This window comes from Coregonus lavaretus, assembly GCF_964263955.1.
Source record: "Coregonus lavaretus genome assembly, chromosome: 36".
In the NCBI taxonomy this organism is placed as follows: domain Eukaryota; kingdom Metazoa; phylum Chordata; class Actinopteri; order Salmoniformes; family Salmonidae; genus Coregonus; species Coregonus lavaretus.
Window position 1 is genome coordinate 20676903 of NC_140023.1, and position 23711 is coordinate 20700613.

General features: G+C 43.9%; 1 protein-coding gene across 1 annotated transcript in view; it reads right to left on the minus strand.

Annotated features, from left to right (window-relative positions):
• Positions 1-4723: 4723 nt before the first annotated feature.
• LOC311110597 (serine/threonine-protein kinase 32C-like) overlaps positions 4724-23711 on the minus strand; it is a gene marked incomplete at both ends in the record, with an annotated part of 166378 nt that continues 147390 nt past the window's right edge. The window contains 7 exons of the mRNA XM_084153116.1: positions 4724-4919; positions 13951-14018; positions 14979-15107; positions 16337-16462; positions 22277-22393; positions 22669-22772; positions 23003-23092. Of these exons, the coding sequence (XP_084009242.1) occupies positions 4724-4919; positions 13951-14018; positions 14979-15107; positions 16337-16462; positions 22277-22393; positions 22669-22772; positions 23003-23092 (830 nt within the window). The remainder of the gene's footprint in view (positions 4920-13950; positions 14019-14978; positions 15108-16336; positions 16463-22276; positions 22394-22668; positions 22773-23002; positions 23093-23711) is intronic.

A 23711-nucleotide genomic window follows, 5' to 3' on the forward strand; every position in this document is an offset into this window, starting at 1 on the left:
CAGGTTTTTAGATTTTTTTGCAAATGTTTAAAAAATAGAATACTGAAATATCACATTTACATAAGTATTCAGACCCTTTACTCAGTACTTTGTTGAAGCACCTTTGGCAGCAATTACAGCCTCGAGTCTTCTTGGATATGACAATACAAGCTTGGCACACCTGTATTTGGGGAGAGTTTCTCCCATTCTTCTCTGCAGATCCTCTCAAGCTCTGTCAGGTTGGATGGGGAGCGTCGCTGCACAGTTATTTTCAGGTCTCTCCAGAGATGTTCGATCGGGTTCAAGTCCGGGCTCTGGCTGGGCCACTCAAGGACATTCAGAGACTTGTCCCAAAGCCACTCCTGCGTTGTCTTGGCTGTGTGCTTAGGGGCGTTGTCCTGTTGGAAGGTGTACCTTCGCCCCTGTCTGAGGTCCTGAGCGCTCTAGAGCAGGTGTTCATCAAGGATCTCTCTGTACTTTGCTCCGTTCATCTTTCCCTCAACCATGACTAGTCTCCCAGTCCCTGCCGCTGAAAAACATCCCCACAGCATGATAGGGATGGTGCCAGGTTTCCTCCAGACGTGAAGCTTGGCATTCAGACCAAAGAGTTCATTCTTGGTTTCATCAGACCAGAGAATCTTGTTTCTCATGGTCAGAGTCCTTTAGGTGCCATTTAGCCAACTCCAAGCGGGCTGTCATGTGCCTTTTACTGAGGAGTGGCTTCTGTATGGCCACTCTACCATAAAGGCCTGATTGGTGGAGTGCTGCAGAGATGGTTGTCCTTCTGGAAGGTTCTCCCATCTCCACAGAGGAACTCTGGAGCTCTGTCAGAGTGACCATCGGGTTCTTGGTCACCTCCCTGACCCAAGGCCCTTCACCCCCGATTGCTGAGTTTGGCCGGGCGGCCTGCCCTAGGAAGTCTTGGTGGTTCCATACATCTTCCATTTAAGAATGATGGAGGCCACTGTGTTCTTGGGGACCTTCAATGCTGCAGAAATGTTTTGGTACCCTTCCCCAGATCTGTGCCTCGACACAATCCTGTCTCGGAGCTCTACGGACAATTCCTTCGACCTCATGGCTTGGTTTTTGCTCTGACATGCACTGTCAACTGTGGGACGTTATATAAACAGGTGTGTGCCTTTCCAAATCATGTCCAATCAATTTAATTTACCACAGGTGGACTCCAATCAAGTTGTAGAAACATCTCAAGGAACCAATGAAAACAGGATGCACCTGAGCTCAATTTCGAGTCTCATAGCAAACGGTCTGAATACTTATGTAAATAATGTATTTCTGTTTTTAATTTTTAATACATTTGCAAACATTTTTTAAAACCTGTTTTCGCTTTGTCATTATGGGGTAATGTGTGTAGATTGATGAGGAAAATGTTTTATTTAATCCATTTTAGAATAAGGCTGTAAAGTAACAAAATATGGAAAAAGGGAAGCGGTCTGAATACTTTCCGAATGCACTGTATGTGTGTATATATATATATATATATATATATATATATATATATATATATATATATATATATATATATGTGTGTGTGTGTGTGTGTGTGTGTGTGTTATTTAACAGCCATTTAAGACTTTTCACATAGATAAGACCATCTAAGGGCATACTTACACACTGCCCCAAACCCTTGGCATAATACCTTTCCATATACATAACAAAGCACATAAAACTCAAACTTACCCACATTGGAGCATAGAAGAGCATAATTACTGACTTATTAAATCATCCATTTAAGGAAGGAAAAGCCTGTGCACTTGAACATATTCTTAAGACAATCTACAGGATGTCAGAAGTTACTGCATATAATCTAAAATATCATGCCATCCATATAACACTGGGAATAAATTATTTGTACAGTTGTAGGAGGTCTTAAATCTTGTTTTTAGCAAACCTAGACATCACATAGACAGGCAATCAGGGCAGGGCTTCACTCATTGGACAAGGCCTCTGTCAATCATCAGAACACAGGCGAAAGTCAAGGTGTGCTACTGCCATAGACTTAGTTAGACAACTCATCTTCGTATCTGTCCCATTTTGCAGCGGTCTAAGGCACTGCATCTCAGTGCTTGAGGCGTCACTACAGACCCCCTGGTTCAATTCCAGGCTGTATCACAACCGGCCGTGATTGGGAGTCCCATAGGGCGGCGCACAATTGGCCCAGCGTCGTCCGGGTTTGGCCGGTGTAGGCCGTCATTGTAAATAAGAATTTGTTCTTAACTGACTTGCCTAGTTAAATAAAGGTAAAAAATGAGAGCATGGGCAGCGCCATTGAAGTGGTCAAATTTCTTCTTATTTTGTGTTTGGAAAATGCATACAGCTTATATTGGTGATTTACCACCACCTGCAGTGCAGGAGTCCTGAACCAAATCTTGTGTGTCATTTATTTATTGTGGCCACTAATGGCAGTGATCCAGCTTAAAGCCATTTACAAACCAGGTAACCAAATTTGAAGAAGCAAACGCTCTGATTATTAGCTGAATGCTCCCAACCCATAGGAATCCCCGCCCACTTGACTACTTTAAAATTGTGGAAGCCCTCAATGGCAATGTCCATGCAAAAACAGATTATTTCCAAGTAGAGATCTCTATCCATCTCTATGGCTGAAGCTTGCACGTGCACATACTGTAAGCCACGCAAACCCTAGCGTTTGGGACTCCTACAAAATCAGATTCAAACCTTGAATAGAGGTACATGCAGGGTTCGAGACGCTATCGGTGTAGTTAATGCGCTTATTTTGATAGGAAATCTGTGCATTTTTCCACCTCACCTCTTTTTAAGAGGCATCTTCATTTTTTTTCATATAATTAAAGACTATTTTATTTCTCCCAAAAAACATTCCTTTATCTATAATCACAATAAATGGTTGTATACAAATGATAGTATTTTCACTTCCAGAAGGAACAGTGGTTCTATGCACAACAGAGAGGAAACATACATTCGCACACTCAAAGTTCCTTAGAAATGGCAATGCAAATGGTAGAAAAGCTTTGGCATATCTGCCTACAAGTTGTGCCTGCACACTTGGAAATAAGATCAGTACAACAGTGTATGAAGGTTTGGCTTCATACAACTCTTAATTTAGTAACATGTATGTTAGTTTAGTAAGCAGTCCCACATAAAACTGTGGAGAGTTAGGCTAGTCTATTTACACGTGTTACTTTGTTAGGCCTTAGGGTTTTAAGGTGGACTATGCTACATGTTCCCAGATGTCCATGCTGAGAGTAAATGGCACCACCTTAAATATACCACTGTCTCTACTAGGTGACTGTTTCAACTAAACAACTTAAAATACTGCCCAATGATAATTTTCTATATGTAGTGATCGAGACAATCATATTTGAGAGACAATTGTCAAATTCCACTAGGTAATAGTTATTGTTGTCTATTAAGGGATAATGTTCAACCACAAGATTGTTTTGTAGCTATTCAAAAGAAGTTAATCATTTCTGATCCATAGAAATAGAATGACTAGAAAGGGGGAAGCCCCTCAGACCACGACAATTTGACTGCACCCTCATGGGTACATTCAATATAATTATATTTCTATGGTCTGATCCCCTGTTAGTGACAATGTTTATGTTGAACAGATAAGCACTAAAGCAGTACGAGCATGTAGCCCACAATGGAACAGTGTGAGAAGAACAGCATCTTGGCAACAGTCACAGAGATCGATGGTGAGGGAAACCTTCACTTACACCACAGTTGTACTTAGGGCCTTTGAAAATCTAACACTGTAGGGGAAAAGGATTTGGTGGAGGAGCGTAATCCCTGTAGGAATATCAAACTGGCATGCTGATGCATAATGTAGATATAATTACGTGTGATGAATGGCTATTGATTAACAATCAACACCATTTAAAGTGGTTTTACAGTATTGGATTGAACTAGTGGTTTATTTACACTTGCAAAACCTCCTTATCCTTAATGGCCCATACAGTATTATATGCTTATAAGGCTCACTCTCTGCAACTTGAAACAGCATTAACATCTTAAAGTCTCTATCCACTGCAATACCTTAGAAATAGAATCCCATAGAACATAGTAATATAATAGCAATTATATTTCTATGTGCACTACACTGTATATTGGCATTGTGATACTTTAACAATTATATATTATAATTGAAATGAAAGGCATTTGGGGGAAGGTAACCCAACAACAGTAATATTGTAGTTCCGAATAGGGTGCACAGAGTATGAGAGGGATTGCATGAGCTACACAGGCAAAGAAAGCTAAGAGTGCCTAACTCTATTTGAATAATTTAGCATGTGAGTTTGCAGAGGGAGCTACATCTACCCGAGGCTGAAAGAGCGGAGAGGCTCTGCTAAAGAAATCTCGTACACTCTTAAACCTGTCTCCTATTTCTCTGTATGTCATCAGGCTCATATACTGTGCTTGTGGCTTCTGCTGCTTGTTATCCCCTCTCGTAATGATACCTTACTTTCATGCTATACTGTACGTTGCATAGAAGATAGTTAGCGTTTACTCTAGGGCGCGGAGGGCAGGACCGCTCTGGAACCTGCAGTCCCATTCATGCCTTAACGATGGATGCTACAGAAGAAGAAATAGGGGAGCCATTTTGTGTCCTGCTGTGCGTTGTTGTTCTGCTGTGCGATCCTGTTCACCCAGTCATCATGGCTACATAGGAGAGGTTAAAGTATCTATAGGCATGGTTACACACGCACACACACAGCAGCCTGTGAGACCACCAGGTGGCGGTGTGGTGCTAGCAGCTGCCAGGAGAGGAGCAGACCGAGCCGCACATGCTCAGTTTGGAGGAGGACTCAGGTTCGGGTTCGGGATCCTCATCCTCTGTGCCTCCCTCAGCCTCCCCGGAGCCGTCTCCATCACCATCATCACCCCCCACGGCAGCACCTTCACACTCCCCTCCCTCTGCACCCTCCTCCTGACTCTTTTTCAACCTGAGAGACAGATGCACGCACACACACACACACACACACACACACACACACACACACACACACACACACACACACACACACACACACACACACACACACACAGGACAGAGAGAAAAGCTCATTTGTGATTAAAATACATAGTGGGAGTCTAAGGACTGTGATATACTCTCTGTCAGACACTGGTAAATAATGAATGAGGTATTAATTTAGATCAGAGATGAACCAATATTCTCTCCCTCATGATCGCAGAGCAGTCCCATATTCCATGAAATATGAGCTTTAGTCCTGTTTACCAATGATGAGCGTAGGATCTATTGATGTAAACACAACATTACGGAAACAATATTGGGTCATAAAACAGCTATAGCTCTATACAGCCATTATTAAGTCGAGATAATACATAATTTCTATATGAATTGCATAGAGGGTAGTGCTGAGCGATTAGTGCTTTTTGAGGAGGGTTCGGTTTCTGTTCGATTATTATAAAAGAATCACGGTTTTCAATTTCGGTCTCAATAATTTTTTAAAACATGAAATGTACTATGCATTATGTGGGTTGAATGCTGTAACAACACAGAATAAAACAATGAATACAAGTCCCATGATGGTAGTGACCCATAACTGCTTTTCACTTATTAACCATCATTTATTCACATTACTTTGCTTAAATAAAATATTTCACTTGTGTTATTACATCTGCTAAATGGCATATTATTATTATTTTTTGTTTAATTTCAAGTCATCATATCATCTCTATAGAGCTGCAGCCTATGCTGTCTGACAAAATCACTATGTTGGTAGTTCTTCAAAGTAAATAAGGCATACTTTTATTTTATTTTATTTAGTCATTTTAGCAGACGCTCTTATCCAGAGCGATTTACAGGAGCAATTAGGGTTAAGTGCCTTGCTCAAGGGCACATCGACAGAATTTTCACCTAGTCGGCTCAGGGATTAGAACCTGCGACCTTTCGGTTACTGGCACAACGCTCTTAACCACTAAGCTACCTGCCACCCTGACTGCTGAATACCAACTATCAATCACTTAGATCATGTATTTTCAGGTAGAGATACCTCATGAAAGAACTGCTCTCTCTCCTTCTTGATTGCACATTCTTCTCTCTATGTCTGCCCCACACAGACCAGAAAAGTAGGCGCACAATGGATTATGGTCATTGTAGTTAATTACCATGTTTTCTGCACTAAACTATGTAGGATACTGGCCTGTTGAAAACTACAACTCCCTACTACATCGTACAGTTCAGGCTTGAACTGATTTATCTCTAGAGAAACGTCACATTGAGCTCACAAAAAACCCAGAACTAAATTAATTTTTTTTTTAAATTGAAATTCTAAAGCCAAAAATAGTGAACATTCAATTGCCAAAACATTGAAAATGTTCCATTGTCTGTCAGGTCCACATTGACTAGACATCAATACAAAAATAGGAAATTACTATGAAATAATACTATATTTCAGTTGTGTATACTGTGCTGCTTGGCATTTCTTAAAGTCATAATCTCATCTCGGGTCAGGCAGTAGCAGCCAGCCAACCAGACCATCTAATGTTATCTCAGTGCTCCCCATACCGTACTGTCTTTACTCATCCTATTTAGCTAGGCTACCCTGGCTAAGTATGCTGCAGAGCCGTCTGACCAAATAATTTTACTAGTTCTTCAAAATAGATAAGGCATACTTTCACTAATTGTCTCTATCCCTCTCATTATTGTGTTGTGTACTGTATATTCCTCTCTCATGCGGTCTATGCGGTCTGTGTGTATCTAACCTAAAGTAGCAGGCATAAAAGTGTATCTGTCTCTGTCCGAGACAGAAAGAACAGGCGCAATGGATTATGTTCATTGTAGTTAATTACCACGTTTCTGCGCTGAACTAGGTTGAATATTCGCTTAATGAAAACCACATCTCTCTTCAGCCCAGCGTCCCACATAGTTCTTGACTTGATTTCTCTCATTAATGATTTGATTTCTCTCTAGAGAATTAGTGTGTTGGGCTCACAAGAAAAGCAAACTAAATGGAATTCATGTAATTGAACCAACGTCAGTGAATAAGTTGTTTAATATGAAAGTTTTAATTAAAAATGGGTTAATCACTCAGCACTAATAGACGGATGTCAGTGTCACTGGAAGCTACCTGGTCAGCAAGGATGCAGAATATAAACAGTTATTCGCCCTAAAACTTAAATGATGGGGAGAAACCGAAAACTATTATGAGGCTGATTCATTCGACCACCTTTTAACCCTTGATATGATGACCACATATTGCATCACTGTTCTGTAAGGGATAGATAACATGGAGAAATGACCATGCAAATAATGGTTATTACTTATATAATCTTATCATAGAGCTAACAATGGTTTTAATGTGAATAAGGGGTTCTGTTTTAATTATGATTTTCAATATCTCACTAGTGGGATTCACCAGAATCTCTAAGGAGCTCGAAGAACCCAATTTACACGTCTGTTGGAGACAGACAGGTCGAGTGGCGAATGAGGGAGTTGCTCCCCTCATACTAAAGAGCCACTCGCCCACCCTCTGATCATTCTCACCTCTCTTATTCACAGAAGAGTTATATATAGCTCTCCTCAGCACGACTTGATCCGTTTTCCTGTTTAACTATTCACAGGTGTGCCGTCAAGGTTACGATGCTGAACGCAGGGTTTTCAGCTCTCGTATTTTGTGTTCGGTGACTTTACCGAAATGATTTTTGCTTAAGGTAAGAATCTGCTTCACCGCTTTTCTTCCCTCATCTCTTGTTGTAGCTAAAGTCACACGGCTAGCTGCTGAGACTTGGCTAGCTTAGCTGCAAGGCTTAGCTAACCTGGCTAGCTCGTCTCAAGGCTAGCTATCCTACGGACTAATTTCTCTACCTGGAAGGGTAGAATTACTAGCTCGCTCTCTCGTTTAGTTCAACCCACTTCCTTGCCACGTTGACTAGACCAACCGTCCTAGCTTCTCTGCTTATCAGTCAAGAGCCACGCTTTTATTAGTTGAAGACCAACAAGGCCTCGCTTCCTTTGGCTAACTTGGCGAACACTAGCTACGTTGACATTGTTAAATGATTAGCTACTCCAGCTAGTGCTAACTAGCTAGGCTACTAGCCCATGTGGCAAACGCTAGTTACTTTTCACTTTGTTCTTGGATTAGCTGTTTTTGTAGCCATGGAGCCTACTAGCTCAGCCCATGGGGTACTGAGCAAGGCCCCGGCCCCTGCTTCATCACCGGCACACCCGTGCCTTTGCGGGGCAACCATATGCAGAGAAACCATACCCATCTGCCTGGGTCTCGAACACGCGGAACAGCTTTCGATGACCACTGGTTATGCATCCATTGTAGGTTTTTTGCTGCTAACACCCTCAGACGGAGAGTGCGCAGAGCAGCCCAATGTGGTTCGTCTCCAACACCGAACATGAGCGGGGAGACTGCCTCACAGACCCAGCCCTCATGGGAGGACGTCATGGATGGCTATCCCGAGGGCATTCACCCACTTTTCCAGGGTTTGGCCAAGGAGGAGGGGGAATTGGACCTCGTCATCGACGAAGACGATGGCGAGGGTATGACCTCTCGACCCTCGCCATCTAGGCCCACACGTTCTGTACAGCATTAAACTTTAAGTCCCTACTACTGGCTTAACAGGGTGATTTCATGCTAGAGATGCATAATCTCCTAGCTATTGGCAAGCCTAAACCAGACCTTTGGGATTAGATCTGTGTCATCACAGACCTCAACCTCCGAGCCTCCAGGAGCGCCATTCAAGGCTGGAGTGGTAGGGGAGAGAGCCTTGTGGCTCAACTTGTCTAGCCTGGCAGACAAGGAGAAAGCTGCCGAAGGAACTGTTGGGCCGGCTGTCACCGCCATGTGGCAGAAGTGCATACTTCTAAAGAAGGAGGGCGAAGCCTTAAACTTCTGCCTGCCTCCTAGACCGGAGAATTGTGGCTACCCGGCCTACCCCTCCACAAACCAAGGCTTCGTGGCAGGGAGAAGGCAATTCGCTGGCAACAGGGCTTTCCACAGGAAGCCCCGAGTGACGTATTGGGCATCGATCCCACAGTTTGGGTGCGACAGTTGGGAAAACGGTCCTTCACTGCAGCCAGATCAAAGTCCCACCCATTTGGTTCCCCTGTAGGGAAAAATGGGGGCCCGATCCAGGGGTACACCGCATGCGGCAGAGAGGGGCAGCCAACAGTTCACCCTGTGTTCTGACCTGCCATCTCTCGGGTGGCGCACAGACCCCCCACTGGGGGAGAAGCACATCTGTGCTCCTAAAACCCTTCTGGTCTACAGTTACAAAGGGGTACAGACTGCAGTTCGGTCTGAGACCACCTGTTTTCAACAGAATTTTTGAATCAGTATCGACTGGCAACTCGGCACGCATACTAGAGCAGGACATCTCCTCTCTATTAAGCAAAGGGGGTATCAGGACGATACCTGAGCCAGAGAACCACCTCAGCTTCTACTCTCAGTACTTCCTGTATGCTTACAGTCAATGTGCTGTCTCGCTCTATTCGTCAAGGCGATTGGTTCACCTCAGTCGACCTGCAGGATGCTTATTTCCACATAATCATCCTGCCAGCACACAGGAGGTTTCTGAGGTTTGCTTTTCAAGGCACAGCCTACGAATACCTTGCTGTCCCATTCGGGCTAGCGCTAGCTCCCCGAACGTTCAGCAAGTGTGTAGAGGCAGCCGTCACACCCCTGAGAAACAAGGGGCTGAGACTCTCCACCTACGATTACCTGCTTTGCTCCCCATCCCGGGAACAAGCGGTAAGAGACACAACTTCCCTTGTAACCTACCTCTCCGAACTAGAGTTCAAGATCAATCAGATAAAGTTACGTTTGGTGCCAACACAGAGAATAGAATACCTAGGCGTAATGTTGGATTCGCTCTCTTATCAGGCAACACTCTCATCGGGTCATTCCGGCTGTGCCCCTCCCTGTTCCACAGTGGGCGCTCTGTCATGTTCAAGGCGTGCCTCCGAGTGCTGGGGTTGATGGCATCCACCATCTCAGGACTACTGAGGATGACAGACTTCCATCTGTATTATGGTCAAGCATCCGTAGATCTCTTCGCATTGCAAGAAAACGTGCACTGCCCGTTGTTCTTCGCACTAGCAGGAGACACACCACTGGGGGTGGACGCGCTGGCACACCCTTGGCCGAGGGTGTTGCTTTAAGCTTTTCCTCCCCTCATTCTGGCTAGAGTGAGGGAAGAATGCTTATCCCATATCTCAGTAGCCCCTCGATGGCAAGGCAAACTCTGGATAGCGGAGATCATTATCCTGTTGTACGACGAGCCTTAGATTTTCCACCCTCACCTGGATGCCATGGTCCTCTGGGCCTGGCCTGTTTGAGGTTAAATCTGGATGTGACAGGCCTGCTTCTAGGAGTCATTGAGACTATCCAGAGTGCTAGGGGCCCTTCTACATGCTCACTGTATGGAAATAAGTTGTGGGTTTTTGAGAAGTGGTTTGACCAAAAACAGATCATTCCTTACCAATGCTCTGTTTCCAAGTTTTTATGCTTTTTGCAGGACCTTTTGGACAGAGGGAAGGCTTTATCCACTCTTAAGGTCTATCTAGCCGCTATCTCAGCCTGTCATATAGCCTTCAACTAGAACATTGTGGGAAAACACCCCATGTTATGTCATTTTATTAAGGGGGCGCCTTACTTACGTCCAGTTCCCAAGCTTTTACTCCCATCATGGGATTTGTCTATTGTGCTTGAGGATTTCATAGCCTTTTGAGCCGCAGGAAACCATATAGTTGAAATATCTCTCCTTTAAGACCTCTTTACTGGTCACCCTTACATCCGCAAAGCGAGTGAGTGAGCTATACGCACTGTCAGTTCACCATTCGTGCCTACAGTTTTCCAAGGCTGCTAAGGTTAGCGGCAATTACAATTGTCCCCCCTTGTGTGGGAACTGAGAGGGGAGATAGGTATGTTCCTTGATACGGTTGGTAAAGCTGACGACTTCTCCGAGTTGAAAGACACAGACTGGCTGGGAGACTTTGCTTTCGGTGTGGACATATTGCGGCGTCTGAACGATCTAAATGTGAAACTGCAGGGAAATTGTATTTTTGTACATTAACTGTATTCCAACGTGAAAGCATTCAAGGCCAAACTTATGTTGTTCTCCAGACAAATGAGCAGCCGGTCTCTCGCTCATTTTCTGACGCTGGCCGCACTGAACGCGCCCACATCGCAGTGCCGCACTGAGACATACAGTAGCACTTTGACCAACCTGCATGTTTTCCCGCCGCTTCTCAGACTTCACCAATATTGAGACTGAGCTGGAGCTTGTATCATGCCCCCTGTCTTTCAACAGTGAGAAAGCACCACCAGACACACAATTGGAGCTCATCGACATCCAATGTGACAGTGCTTTGAAGGAGAAGTACAAAACAGCAACAATAGACCAGGTCTATGGCTCACTGAATGAAACAAAGTTTCCAAACATTAAAAAGCACGCCCAAAGGATGCTTGTTTTATTCGGGTCCACATATGTGTGTGAACAAACGTTCTCAGTCATGAATTACAACAAATCCCGTCACAGGTCAAATTTAACAAATTACCACTTGTCAGCTGTTCTGAGAATCTCTACATCAAAGATGACACCAGACGTTGATGCCCTCGCCAAGAGAGGTGACCAGACCCATTGTTCACATTAAGACTTGAATAACCGTGACTGAGGTAGGCAGGGATTATGATTTTTCATGGTGATGGTTATGCAGTTAGAATTATCCAGCAATGCACTTGGATACAGGTAATAACTAAATCAGTCAGATTTGGGTTGAGGTGATTGGATAACTGTAAATATGGCTCACAATGGAGATGAGAATTGTTCCTTAATATGCTTTCAAAAACAGACCATTCCAAATGAAACAGATGCTCTTACCATATGTTTCACTCAAATGTTAGAATAGTTTTTTTTTACACATCTGCTGTTCCATTATGCATGTCTCCAGACATATAACATATATCTATTTTTAAGTTTGCATACTGTGACTGTAAGTTTTATTGTACTTTACAAGGGTAGAGATGCAGGATCTGTGTGTGTGTGTTTGACTGTGTCTGTGATGTTATAAATTATACAAATTTTGTAAAAATGTTGTGAAAAATGTGTTCACCAAAAACAAGGGTAGAGATGGTACAAGGGTAGAATTGTTCTGCAAGCATATGTACACCTACAGTACACTAGTAGTTGCGTGTCAATGTGAAAATGAATAAAGGCTTCACATGTTTTGTCACACATATAGTATGTGGCCCTTCAATTGGTTTCAAAAACTCAATGTGGCCCTTGAGCAAAAAGGTTTGCTCACCCCTGCCTTAGAATGACAAAGTGAAAACATGTTTTTTTTTTTTTTTTTTTTTACAAATGTATTGGAAAGGAAATACAGAAATACCTCATTTACATAAATATTCACACCCCCTGAGTCAATACTTTGTAGGAGCACCTTTGGCTGCGATTACAGCTGTGAGTCTTTTTGGGTAAGTCTCTAAGAGCTTTGCACACCTGGATTGTACAATATTTGTCCATTTTTTATTTTTTTATTCTTCAAGCTCTGTCAAGTTGATTGATGATCATTGCTATTCGATGTCGTTTTGGTAAGCAACTCCAGTGTGGATTGGGCTTTGTATTTTAAGTTATTGTCCTACTGAAAGGTGGATTTGTCTCCCAGTGTCTGCTGGAAAGCAGACTAAACCAGGTTTTCCTGTAGGATTTTGCCTGTGCTTATAGCTGTATTCCTTTTCTTTTTATCCTAAAAAAAAAACTCTCTAGTCCTTGCTGATGACAAGCATACCCATAACATGATGCAGCCACCACCATGCTTGAAAATATGAAGAGTGGTACTCAGTAATGTGTTGTGTTGGATTTGCCCCAAACACAACGCTTTGTATTCAGGACAAGAAAAGTGAATTTCTTTGCCACATTTTTCAAAGTATTACTTTAGTGCCTTGTTGCAAACAGGATGCATATTTTGGAATATTTTTTATTCTGTCAGGCTCCTTCCTTTCACTCTGTCATTTAGGTTCGTATTGTGGAGTAATTACAATGTTGTTGATCCATCCTCAGATCTCATATCACAACCACTAAACCTTGTAACTGTTTAAAATCATCATTGGCCTCATGGTGAAATCCCTGAGGAGTTTCCTTCCTCTCCGGCAACTGAGTTCCTCTCCGGTGACTGGATGGTGTATCAATACACCCAAAGTGTAATTAATAACTTCACCATGCTCGAAGGGATATTCAACATCTGCTTTTTAAAATCTGTACACATCTACAAATCGGTGCCCTTCTTTGTGAGGCACTGAAATACCTCCCTGGTCTTTGTGGTTGAATCTGTGCTTGAAATTCAATACTCGGTTGAGGGACCTTACAGATAATTGTGGGGTACATAGATGCGGTAGTTATAAAAAAAACTATGTTAACAACTATTATTGAACATGGAATGAGTCCATGCAACTTATTATGTGATTTGTTAAGCACATGTTTACTCCTGAACTTAAGGCTTGCCACAACAAAGGGGTTGAATACTTATTGACATTTCAGCTTTACATTTGTTATTCATTTCTAAAATGTTCTACAAACAAAATTCCACTTTGACATTATGGGATATTGTGTGTAGATCAGTGACAAAATCTCGATTTAATCTATTTTAAATTCAGGCTGTAACAAAACAAGGTGTATAAAGGGGTGTGAATACTTTCTGAAGGCACTATAGAGCTAAGAATGATGTAACATTAATATGTTTTGTAGTGGTCTTCCAGGTTCAGTAATTGGTTCCGCGTTTATATAATCTTAGTATATTATTATAGAGCTAACAATGCTTGGGTCAGCTGAAACAAACATTCATAAATATCTATTCACGTGTATATCAGGTGTCGTATAGTCCTTACGCAGGTGGTATGTCAGCCTTATGCATACCACTTTTTTTTTTTTAAGTGTTCCTCAATGGTTTAACATGAATATGTTTTGATTTGTCTCCCAGGCGAAGGGTTTGGTTAGTGATCTTACTTCTCGCGGTTGAAGATCATGAACTCTGACTGCACGACTTCAAGGCACTCCTGTAGGTAGTCGTTCTCCTGAGGGCAGTGAAGGAAAGAGAATAGCCATTATCATCATCACCCACAAAGGTCGACAACGATGAAGTACGAGATCAATCTCACCTCAATCAATCACCAGTGAGACCTGAAAGATTACAAACACCCCCTTCTTCCCTCCTTCAAATCACGCCCAGTGATTTGTTTGTGTGCTTTCCCTCAAATTGGATGTTTGGCACAGGACAAAAATAGAAGCTCATATTTCCGAAAGCACTTGGAGGCATGACATCCCCACTGATGGCTTCATAATTTAATAATCTAGGTAATAACTGAGCCCCCTCACACACTAGAAGACTACTCAGGCCCGGAGTAAGATGGGGGCTATTGTTAGAAGATACAAGCTTTACTGCTTTTACAGCGCCCTGAGATCACTCTTGATAACACTGAAGGTCGACTTTAATAATGTGGTGCTCGTAATGAGGGGCTTGGCTGATGAAAACCTGGCACAGCTCATAAATATGGATTGTTTAAAATCCATGGTAAATAATGGGCGCAATCACAGATAATAAGGGGGATTTCTTATAATACTGTAATCATGCAAGAAAATAACCGGCCTTTAAGACAGAGATTTATGATATTCATGAAATGAAGGGAGAAAAATAACAACTGGGGAAGAGGAGGCTACAGAATGCCCTCCCTGCCCTCTGTGTAAACCAAGATCTGCCACACTGTCCTATGCCTCATGGCTAAAGCACTATTTAACAGGGTTGTTTTTTTGGGCAAAGGAGAACATTTCTTATTGGACAAATTCAGGTAGTCCCTCCATGTCTTCTTCCGTTTGGCTGACTTGGGTCTGTATTCTGTTTGTACATTGTCTATTGCTGGCAGCACCTATTCACTAAGTCAAATTCTGGGTATGTGTAAATGTACTTGGCGAATAAAGTGATTCTGATTAACATGATCCAGGTACAGTCAGTAGTGACTGGTTGATGTGACACTCACAGACTGGGAATCCTTGCTGGCTTCCCGTGACCTGTTCTTGGCCAGTCTCTTCTTCTTCTTGTGGAGGGGACGAGATTCTAGTATCATCTCCTCCAGCTCAAAGGTGGGGTCGCAATGCAGACGGCCCTTCTGTGGAACCAAGACACACAGTACACTACTGAATAACTATATACACTAATACAGACACGCACATACACACACATATGCACGCACACACACGCAAACACCACAAACACAAAACCATGCATGAATAAACTGTGAAGCAATAAATATGGACTTATTATAGTTTTTTTATATGTATTTATTTGTCACATGCACAAGTGCAGTGAAATGCTTAACTTGCAAGCCTTAGCCAACAGTGCAGTATTCAATACAAAAAAAGTATAACTAATAAGAAAATACAAATAAATACAAAAAACACAAGAAATAAGAGAGGAAGCTATTCATGATTGCACCGCTGTCACTCGGTCGCGTCGTTGCCATTGTTATCAACGTTCTACAGACACTACAGCCATATTAATGCTCAAAGGTAGAACCAGGGCTAATTACTGTTTAGTCAAAATTACACTATAGGGGCTTGGGAAAACGATGCCATTGCTAAAGTAGGCACATATTTAGTAGGAAACAACTTTGTCATCATCATCATGTTGTCAAATTTACTTTAGACGGATGGCAATGTTGTCATTAGCGAGCAAAGTTTAATCAAAATTAGCTAGCAAAGCTAATGTTAGCTAGCTAAAATCTGGAGGTCTACCCTCAATCTTAGCTAGCTAGCTAACGTTATAATGCATCTAAAGTCAATCTGGCGACATCAAAATGATGACAAAAGGTTTTCCTATTAATTATTTGCCACAGTAATGCACTTCAGACCAAATCTTCATCAACGCCCAATCAGGATGCATTGAGTAGAATGCTCAGTTGAACATCAGTCCAAAAACGAATGTTCAAAACAATATTGTGACGCAACGTGCAGCCCATGAATATACTAGGTCAGTGCCAGTACCACATTTACAATGTGCAGGGATACTGGAGTATTGAGCTAGATATGTACATATAGGCAGGGATTAGGAGAAAGTAGCAGGATAAATAATAATAATAATAATAATAATAATAATAATAATAACAGCGAAGCAAATATGGACATTTCACAGAATGTAACAAGTGTGAGAGACTAGGTTATGTATAAGACTACATGTGTATGTTTATATGTCTGAATAAATTAACAAGATGAGATAATGTAGTTCATCTTATATACTGTATGTGTGAAGTGTGAATCGGTGTTTATGGTCCATAAAAGGTGAAAACGCAGCACACTGCATTTTATGCTCCCACATGATAAATGTGTGGTCCATACTTACGTTAGGAACAAACCCTGCCTCTATCTTCTTCTCGTACACAGCGTCCCAGTTGATGTCAGAGAGGTAGGGAGCCGTCTGCATGTGAGACAGGCTGGAGAAACGATGCTCTGGGTTCACCGTCAGCAGCTGGGAGACACACACAGACATGTGAACGCACGTACACACACACAGATTATACTGTACATAATTTAGTTCCATTTAAGACTCAAACACTATCACCTCTACAGTATCCACTACATTGCTTTCTAATTTCCTCGCAGGGATTAATAAAGTCACCTTGAATTGAATTGAAAAACCTCATGGCTTGTGACAAAACAGGTTGAATGTTAAAATCAGATCCAATAGTCTAGGTAGTATCGACATTAGGGGGCACTCTTAAAATCAGCCACAGTCATACAGTACAGGGCTTAGGTGCCTTATCAATCCAAAATAAAGACGCCACCCCGATTAGCATAAATGGAATTAGAGAAGGATTGAGATCATTGTCAGTGGAGAAACTTCATACAATTGACTTGTATCAATAGTGTTGTCTCTACAATGAAGGGAAATCTAGGGTATTTACGTAACACTGGTTCTATGATAATATGAGTGAGATATCTCACATATGGGGATTCGTCCTCTAGCAGATTCACTAACTGAAGAACCAATCACAGCATCTGTTGGAGACAGACAGGTAAAGTGGCAAAGAGGTGAGCCCCTCCCCGCCTTATAAGGCGCAACTCGCCCCGCCTCTGGTCATTCTCATGCATGCCTCTGTTCCTTGCGCTCTTGCAACCAGGGAAATTCAGTGAGACATCTCACCTCACATTATCACAAAACCAGGGTTACACAAGTAACTAAGTTCTAATTCAAATAATCGTTTCGATGTCTCACATTTGGGGATATGGCCAACTCCTGTATCGCAGACATGCTCTCCAAAGCCAGAGTAGTCCCAATAGCATCACCCCTCAGAGGCTCTGACACTGAGGACAGTATGCGCCAACAAAGGTGCAGTGACATCCAGTCTGTAAAACCTCAAACGTATGTGGGGTGGCCCAACATACTGCATCGTAAATCTCTTGCAAAGAGATGCATTTGAACAGTGCCCAAGAGGTAACCATACCTCTGGTGGAATGAGCCCTGATGCCCTCCCGGGGCTGTAAACAGGGTTGGGTAGGTTACTTTCTAAATGTAATTCATTTCAGTTACTAGTTACAGTACCTGTCCAAAATTGTAATCAGTAAACATTTAGATTACCCAAACTCAGTAAGAAAGACTGATTACTTTCAGTTACTTTTGGATTACTTTCCCCTTAACAGGCATTTGAAGAAGACAAAAAGCATCCATCAAACGCATTTGGTGTGTCATCAAAGCGGTCTCTGACTTGTGGTCAGACTCGCTCAGGTGGAACAAACTTAAATTTGAGCCTTTTCCAATGCTGAATTGAATGTCATTGAGAAATCAGAAAGGTGTCATAATGTATCTTGAATTTAAAAGTATCCAAGAAGTAATCATCTCGTTTTTCAAAAGTATCTTTAATCTGATTACAATATTTTTGCTTGTAACATAACTGATTACAGTTACGTTTTCTTGTAATCAGTTACTCCCCAACCCTGACTGCAAACCCTTGCTATAAGTCAATACAATAGCCTCCACTGTCCAATGGGATTGCCGTTGACGAGAGCGGGGCCCACCCGAAGAGTTGGTCACTCTTTCGCCATGCTCTCGTTCTATCCAAGTAGATGCGTAAAGCAACCACTGGACATAAACGGTGGAGACGCTCTTCTTCCGTAGAAGTGAAGGGCGGCGGCTGGAAAGCCATAAGCTCTAAGGAGAGACAATAGTAATCGCTGCTGACCTTAGGCGTAAAGGCGGGGATGGGTAACAATGTTACCTTGGATAACACCGGGGCAAACTGAAGGCATGAATGGTGGACTGACAGATCGTGCAGGTCACTCACTTGCTTTCCGGATGTAAGGTCAATCAGTAAAGCTGTCCAGCGGCTCAAAAGGCTGCTGCGGAATTGCCTCAAGCGCAATAGACAGGTCCCAAGATGGGGATAAAGGCTTGGGCATAAGCGACGCGCTCCCTTCATAAAACGACATAACAGAGGGTGTTTCCCTACTGTGTTATTGTCCAAGCCTATATGAAAGGCTGAGATATCGGTTAAATAGACCTTAACAGTGGAAAATGCCTTCACTCTGTCCAAAATGTCCTGCAGAAAGCATAAAACCTTGCGTACTGAGCATCGTTAAGGAATTATCTGTTTTCGGTCACACCACTTCTCATAAATGCACAACTTGTTTCCATACAATGAGCGTGTAGAAGGGGCCCTTGAACTCTGGATAGTCTCAATGACTCCGATTGGCAAGCCTGTCGCATCCTCTCACAGGCCAGGCCCATAGCGCCATGGTTTCTGGGTGAGGGTGGAAAACATCTCTGTTCGCTTTGGGTCAAAATATCCTAACGGTAGCTGCCAGGGCTCGTCGTAAAGCAGGAGAGTAATCTCCGCTAGCCAGAGCTTCCCTGGCATTCGAGTGGCTACCAAGATGAGAGAGAAGCCTTGTTCCCTCACTCTGTCCAGAGTGGGGAGTATCAAGCATAGAGGAGGAAAAGCATAAAGCATCACCCTTGGCCAAGGATGTGCCAGTGGGTCCAACCCCAGTGGTCCATCTCCTGCTATCACAAGGAACAACGGACAGTGTGTGTCTTTGTGCGATGCGAAGAGATCTACAGTGGCTAGACCGTGTCTCTCCCAGATCTGGTTCACCACCTGGGGATGGGGTCTCCAATCCCCATGAAGGGGCTTCCCTCTGGACAACAAGTCCGCTCCTACATTCAGTACGCCCAGGAAATAAGTCGCGCGTAATGAGAAGATGTGAGTAATGTGTAAATGTAGATAGCGAGTGCCACCACAGTCGAATTGTCTGTCCTGACCATGATTTGACAATTTCGAAGGAAGGGTAGAAAGTGTATCAATGAATGAAACACTGTCAGCAGTTTGAAATAATTTATATGAGCGTGATGGAGCTGCGGGGACCAAAAACCGTTTATTGCTCTTCCCTCGTGAACTGCACCCCACCCTGTCACCACCTTCCTTGATGACACTACCCTAGGGGAGTGCCTGAAATGAAGATCGAGGGGCTCTTCCAGTGACAGAGAGCCAAGAGACAGTTCATGGTCACCGTTATCTTTCGATTGAGGTGCCGTCGTGGACACAGGCGATGGGCAGATACCCAACACTGAAAGTCTCCTATTCTCAGTAGTCCTAGCGGTACAACTGAGATGGTGGACGCCATCAACCCCAGCACTCAGAGGCACGTTTTGAGCGTGACCGAGTGCCCCCTGTTGAACAGGGAGAGGCACTATCGGAACGACGTGATGTGGTCGTCCAATAGTGTAGCCCGATAAGAGAGAGAATCCTTGCCTGACGACTTAAACTGAATAAATCCACTGTTCTATCGTTCGCTACATACTTCAGTCTGATACTGCCATTATTGAAGTTGTTTGTGGTGACGTCAAAATGAGGGGTGTTGTACAAAACAAAGTAATCAGTGATTTAATCATCTCTAACCAATCAGAGTAGCAAAGCCAATTACGAATTTTCTGGCTCTGGCCCAACCTATTGGTTTCTAGGACCAATCAGAACAATTAAAACGTTTTTCCGTTCTGGAAATCGTCTTGGAGGTACTCAGATTCAGACTCATTGCGGAGAAGAAACAAATGTCAGTGGGCGTGGCGTAGCGTTTGGCCGGAGCAAGATCTTGAACCATAACTCGATGAGATGTGTTACAAGGGAAGTAATGTCTAATACCGCTTGCTCCTGTGTTGGGGCCGCCTCCATACACTTGCTGAACGTTCGTGGAGCTAGTGCTAGCCCGAAGGGGACAGCGAGATATTAACAGCATGATCCTTGAAAGGCAAACTTGAGAAACTTCCTGTGTGCTGGCAGAATACTTATGTGAAAATAAGTGTCCTGCAGGTCGACAAACGTTGCCTCAACGAATAGAGCGAGACAGCACTTTGAGTGTAAGAATACAGAATGTGTACTTTCTCAGATAGCTGTTGAGGACCCGTAGGTCCAGAATGGGTTGACTGATCATTTGTCTTCTTGCCTCGGCTGCTTGTGAAAGCGCTGAGGGGAGAGCTGTGGAGCCGGGTGCACTTCGGGGCAGGCCAGAACATGGAGTGATCTGTTAGCTGCCCCTCTCTACCGCTGGGAACGTAGCCCTAGGTCGGATGCCCCTTCTTCCCAGGGGAATCAGGTGGACAGGACCTTGATGCGGTAGCAGCGAAGGACCACTTCCCCCACTGTCGGCCTCTGTAAGGAGAGCCGAACTGTGGGTTCACAGCCTGCTGCATCGCTGGGGGTTTTGCATTGCGGAAAAACCCTGGTACCAGTGTGTTGCCCTCTCCCTGCCGTGAAGCTTTCACTCGTGGAGGGGCAGACCTGGTTGCCACAGTGCCCAAGTCTAAGGGGCAAGCAGAAGTTGAAGGCTTCACCTTCCTTCTTCTGAAGTTCGCACTTCTGCCGCATGGCGGCGACAGAAGGCCTAAACAGTTCCTTTGGCGCTACAGGAGCGTTAAGGAAATCTGCCTTTTCCTTGTCCGAGAGGCTGGACAAGTTGAGCCACAAGGCTCTCTCCCCCACCACCGCAAGGCTCATGGCGTGCCCACCGCCTCTGGAGGCCCGGAGGTTGAGTCTCCTCCCATAAGTCCTGGTTGGCAGTATCAGTGGCTAAGAGATTGCCCATCTCCAGCAGCAAATCGGCCTGGAGGGACATTACGTTCAACGTCCGTAATGAATGTGCAGCAGACATGTAAAACTTCTGGAAGATGGAGGTGGAAAAGCGCTTTGTCTTCCAAGGAAGAGAAGTGTCGGTCTGTGACGCAGCACTGGGCTTGAGGTCGTTGGCCAGTGACGGCTCAACTACCGGGGGCTTGCTTGTGATGCTAGCTACCACAGGAGACTGAGGAGTAGAAAATAAAATCTACTCTAAGCAAAACTTTCCTTTCGGTCAGTACTCAACACTATCGACAGGAGCCGAGGTCCTACGTTCTACATCTTTAACCTCACGGTTCGCCTGAGAACAGTTCAGTAGGAGAGAGTGATCTAGTCGTGCTGAGGAGAGCTTCTCCAACAGACACTGTCTCCAACAGACGCTGTGATTGGTTCTTCAGTTAGTGAATCTTCTAGAGTGAATCCCCATATGTGAGACATCGAAACGATTATTTGAAATGGAACAGCTGTTTGGTTTCGCCCTGGGACAGCTTAACATAAACCTAGGAGAAATGATTTTGGGATGTGGTTCTGTTGCCACGGCAACCGTCTCTCTCCAGACTTTCCCACTATCTATAATATCAGACGAGTCATTTCTCCCAGAGGGCTGGTTAGGTCCGTCTAGGTGGAGTTCAGACTTGGTAATCGATCAGCAGCCGAGCGGAAGATACAAATGCCATTGCTCTGGAGCCTCGTTGACTCTGACTGGAGCAGACGAGCAGAGTAGAGAGTAGTCCCTCACTACTCTGACTCCCTGCCACTCCATTTGTCTCTCCTCCTTGACCTTATATCTCTAAATCTCTCCCTCTGTTCCCCTCTGGCCTCAGGCAACTCTCCCTCCATCCACTTTCACCTCAACTATTGCTGTGAGCCTCTACACCCCAATTATGCTTAGCCTCCCAATGTCTTCTGACCACTGACTCGACTCTCTACTCCACTGTAGACTTTCCCCTGACAATTCTACCCTCCACAGCAGCCCATCTCTCCACTTCTGCCCCTCATCTCCTCTCCTCTCATCCCCTTTACTGTCCTTTCCTCTGCTCTCAGCTCTTCTCGGACCCCAGTAAGACTAGCTGTATCTATTGGCGTCGGCTAACAGGGATTCTAATAAATCAAAAATCAAATCCCCTCCACTCATCTCTTTCCTTCCCCCTTACCCTTCCCCTCCCCTCCCCACTCACCTTCCTCATGAGATGGACCAGATCCTTGGGCCAGGTGGAGTTGTATTGCACACTGACTGTACTGAAGAGCTGCATTAAAGACTCCACTGAGTTACTGGCATGGATCTCATAGGGCCTCTGACAGAGGGCGAGAGAGAGAGAGCGGGTGAGAGGGAGAGGGAAGGGGTAGAGAGGGAGAAGGAGGGAAGAGAGGGAGAAAGGGGTGAGAGAGAGAGGCAGAGAGAGATGGAGGGGGGTGAGAGAGAGATAGATGGAGGGGGGTGTGAGAGAGAGAGAGAAGAAAGCATAGACAGACAGTGAGAGATGGAAAGAGGTGAGTATCAACCACATACAGTAAGCTTCAGTTGTCATAACTCAAGAACAGCCCCACTTCCCATAAACCCTTTCCTTACCCATCCACGCAGCACCTCAAAAACCGTCACGCCTAGTGACCACCAGTCCACCTCAAAGGCATAACCCACACCCCCGCTCACAAAGGACTGGAATATCTCTGGGGCTGGAGGAGATACAACACAGACAGAGTCAGTCAGCTAGGCTACACCCACACAAGACCATAGCACACTGATGGATATTTACACAGTATGTTAGAGATACGGTCCCAGATCTGTCTTGTCATAGTCGTGACAATGACCATAGGAGTTGGCAAGACAGCATAAACAGATCTGGGTCCAGGCTAGTGATAAGGGTTTCCAAGGGCTGAAGGAATAACAGGTATAAAAGTCTTACCCATGTAGGGCTTGGTTCCAGCTAAGGCCGTGGCCCTCTCTCCATCCTTTATTATTGTAGCAACGTTGAAGTCTGTCAGGTGGGCGTGGCCTGTGACGATAGCAATCCTTAGAACCAAACTCAAATATACTGTAACACGACATCCATAAAACTCCCAAAAACATGTTTCTTTCTCTAACAAAACTATCCAAAATAAACTTAAAGCTACGGTATCTATTTTTGTCTGAACTTGAGTAGGTTTACTATCTATATTGCCTGACGTAGCCTAAATCAAATTAGTTCTGTCTGACTAACTAACTGATAAACAAAAAAAAAAAACACAAATAGTTTAGTTAAACCATGATTCAGGTGTGTCAACAAGACATTTGTTTGCCGGAATCTGGTCTAGTGGTAGCGCTGCCGACTGCAGACCACATATACCCGCTGGCGACAGGGTTATGACATTTTTCCTATTTTGTTGCCTTACAACCTGGAATTACAATGGATTTTTGGGGGTTTGTATTATTTCATTTACACAATATGCCTACCACTTTGAAGATGCAAAATATTTTTTCTTGTGAAGCAAACAAGAAATAAGACAAAAAAACAGAAAACTTGAGCGTGCATAACTATTCACCACCCCCCAAAGTCAATACTTTATAGAGCCACCTTTTACAGCAATTACAGCTGCAAGTTTCTTGGGGTATGTCTCTATAAGCTTGGCACATCT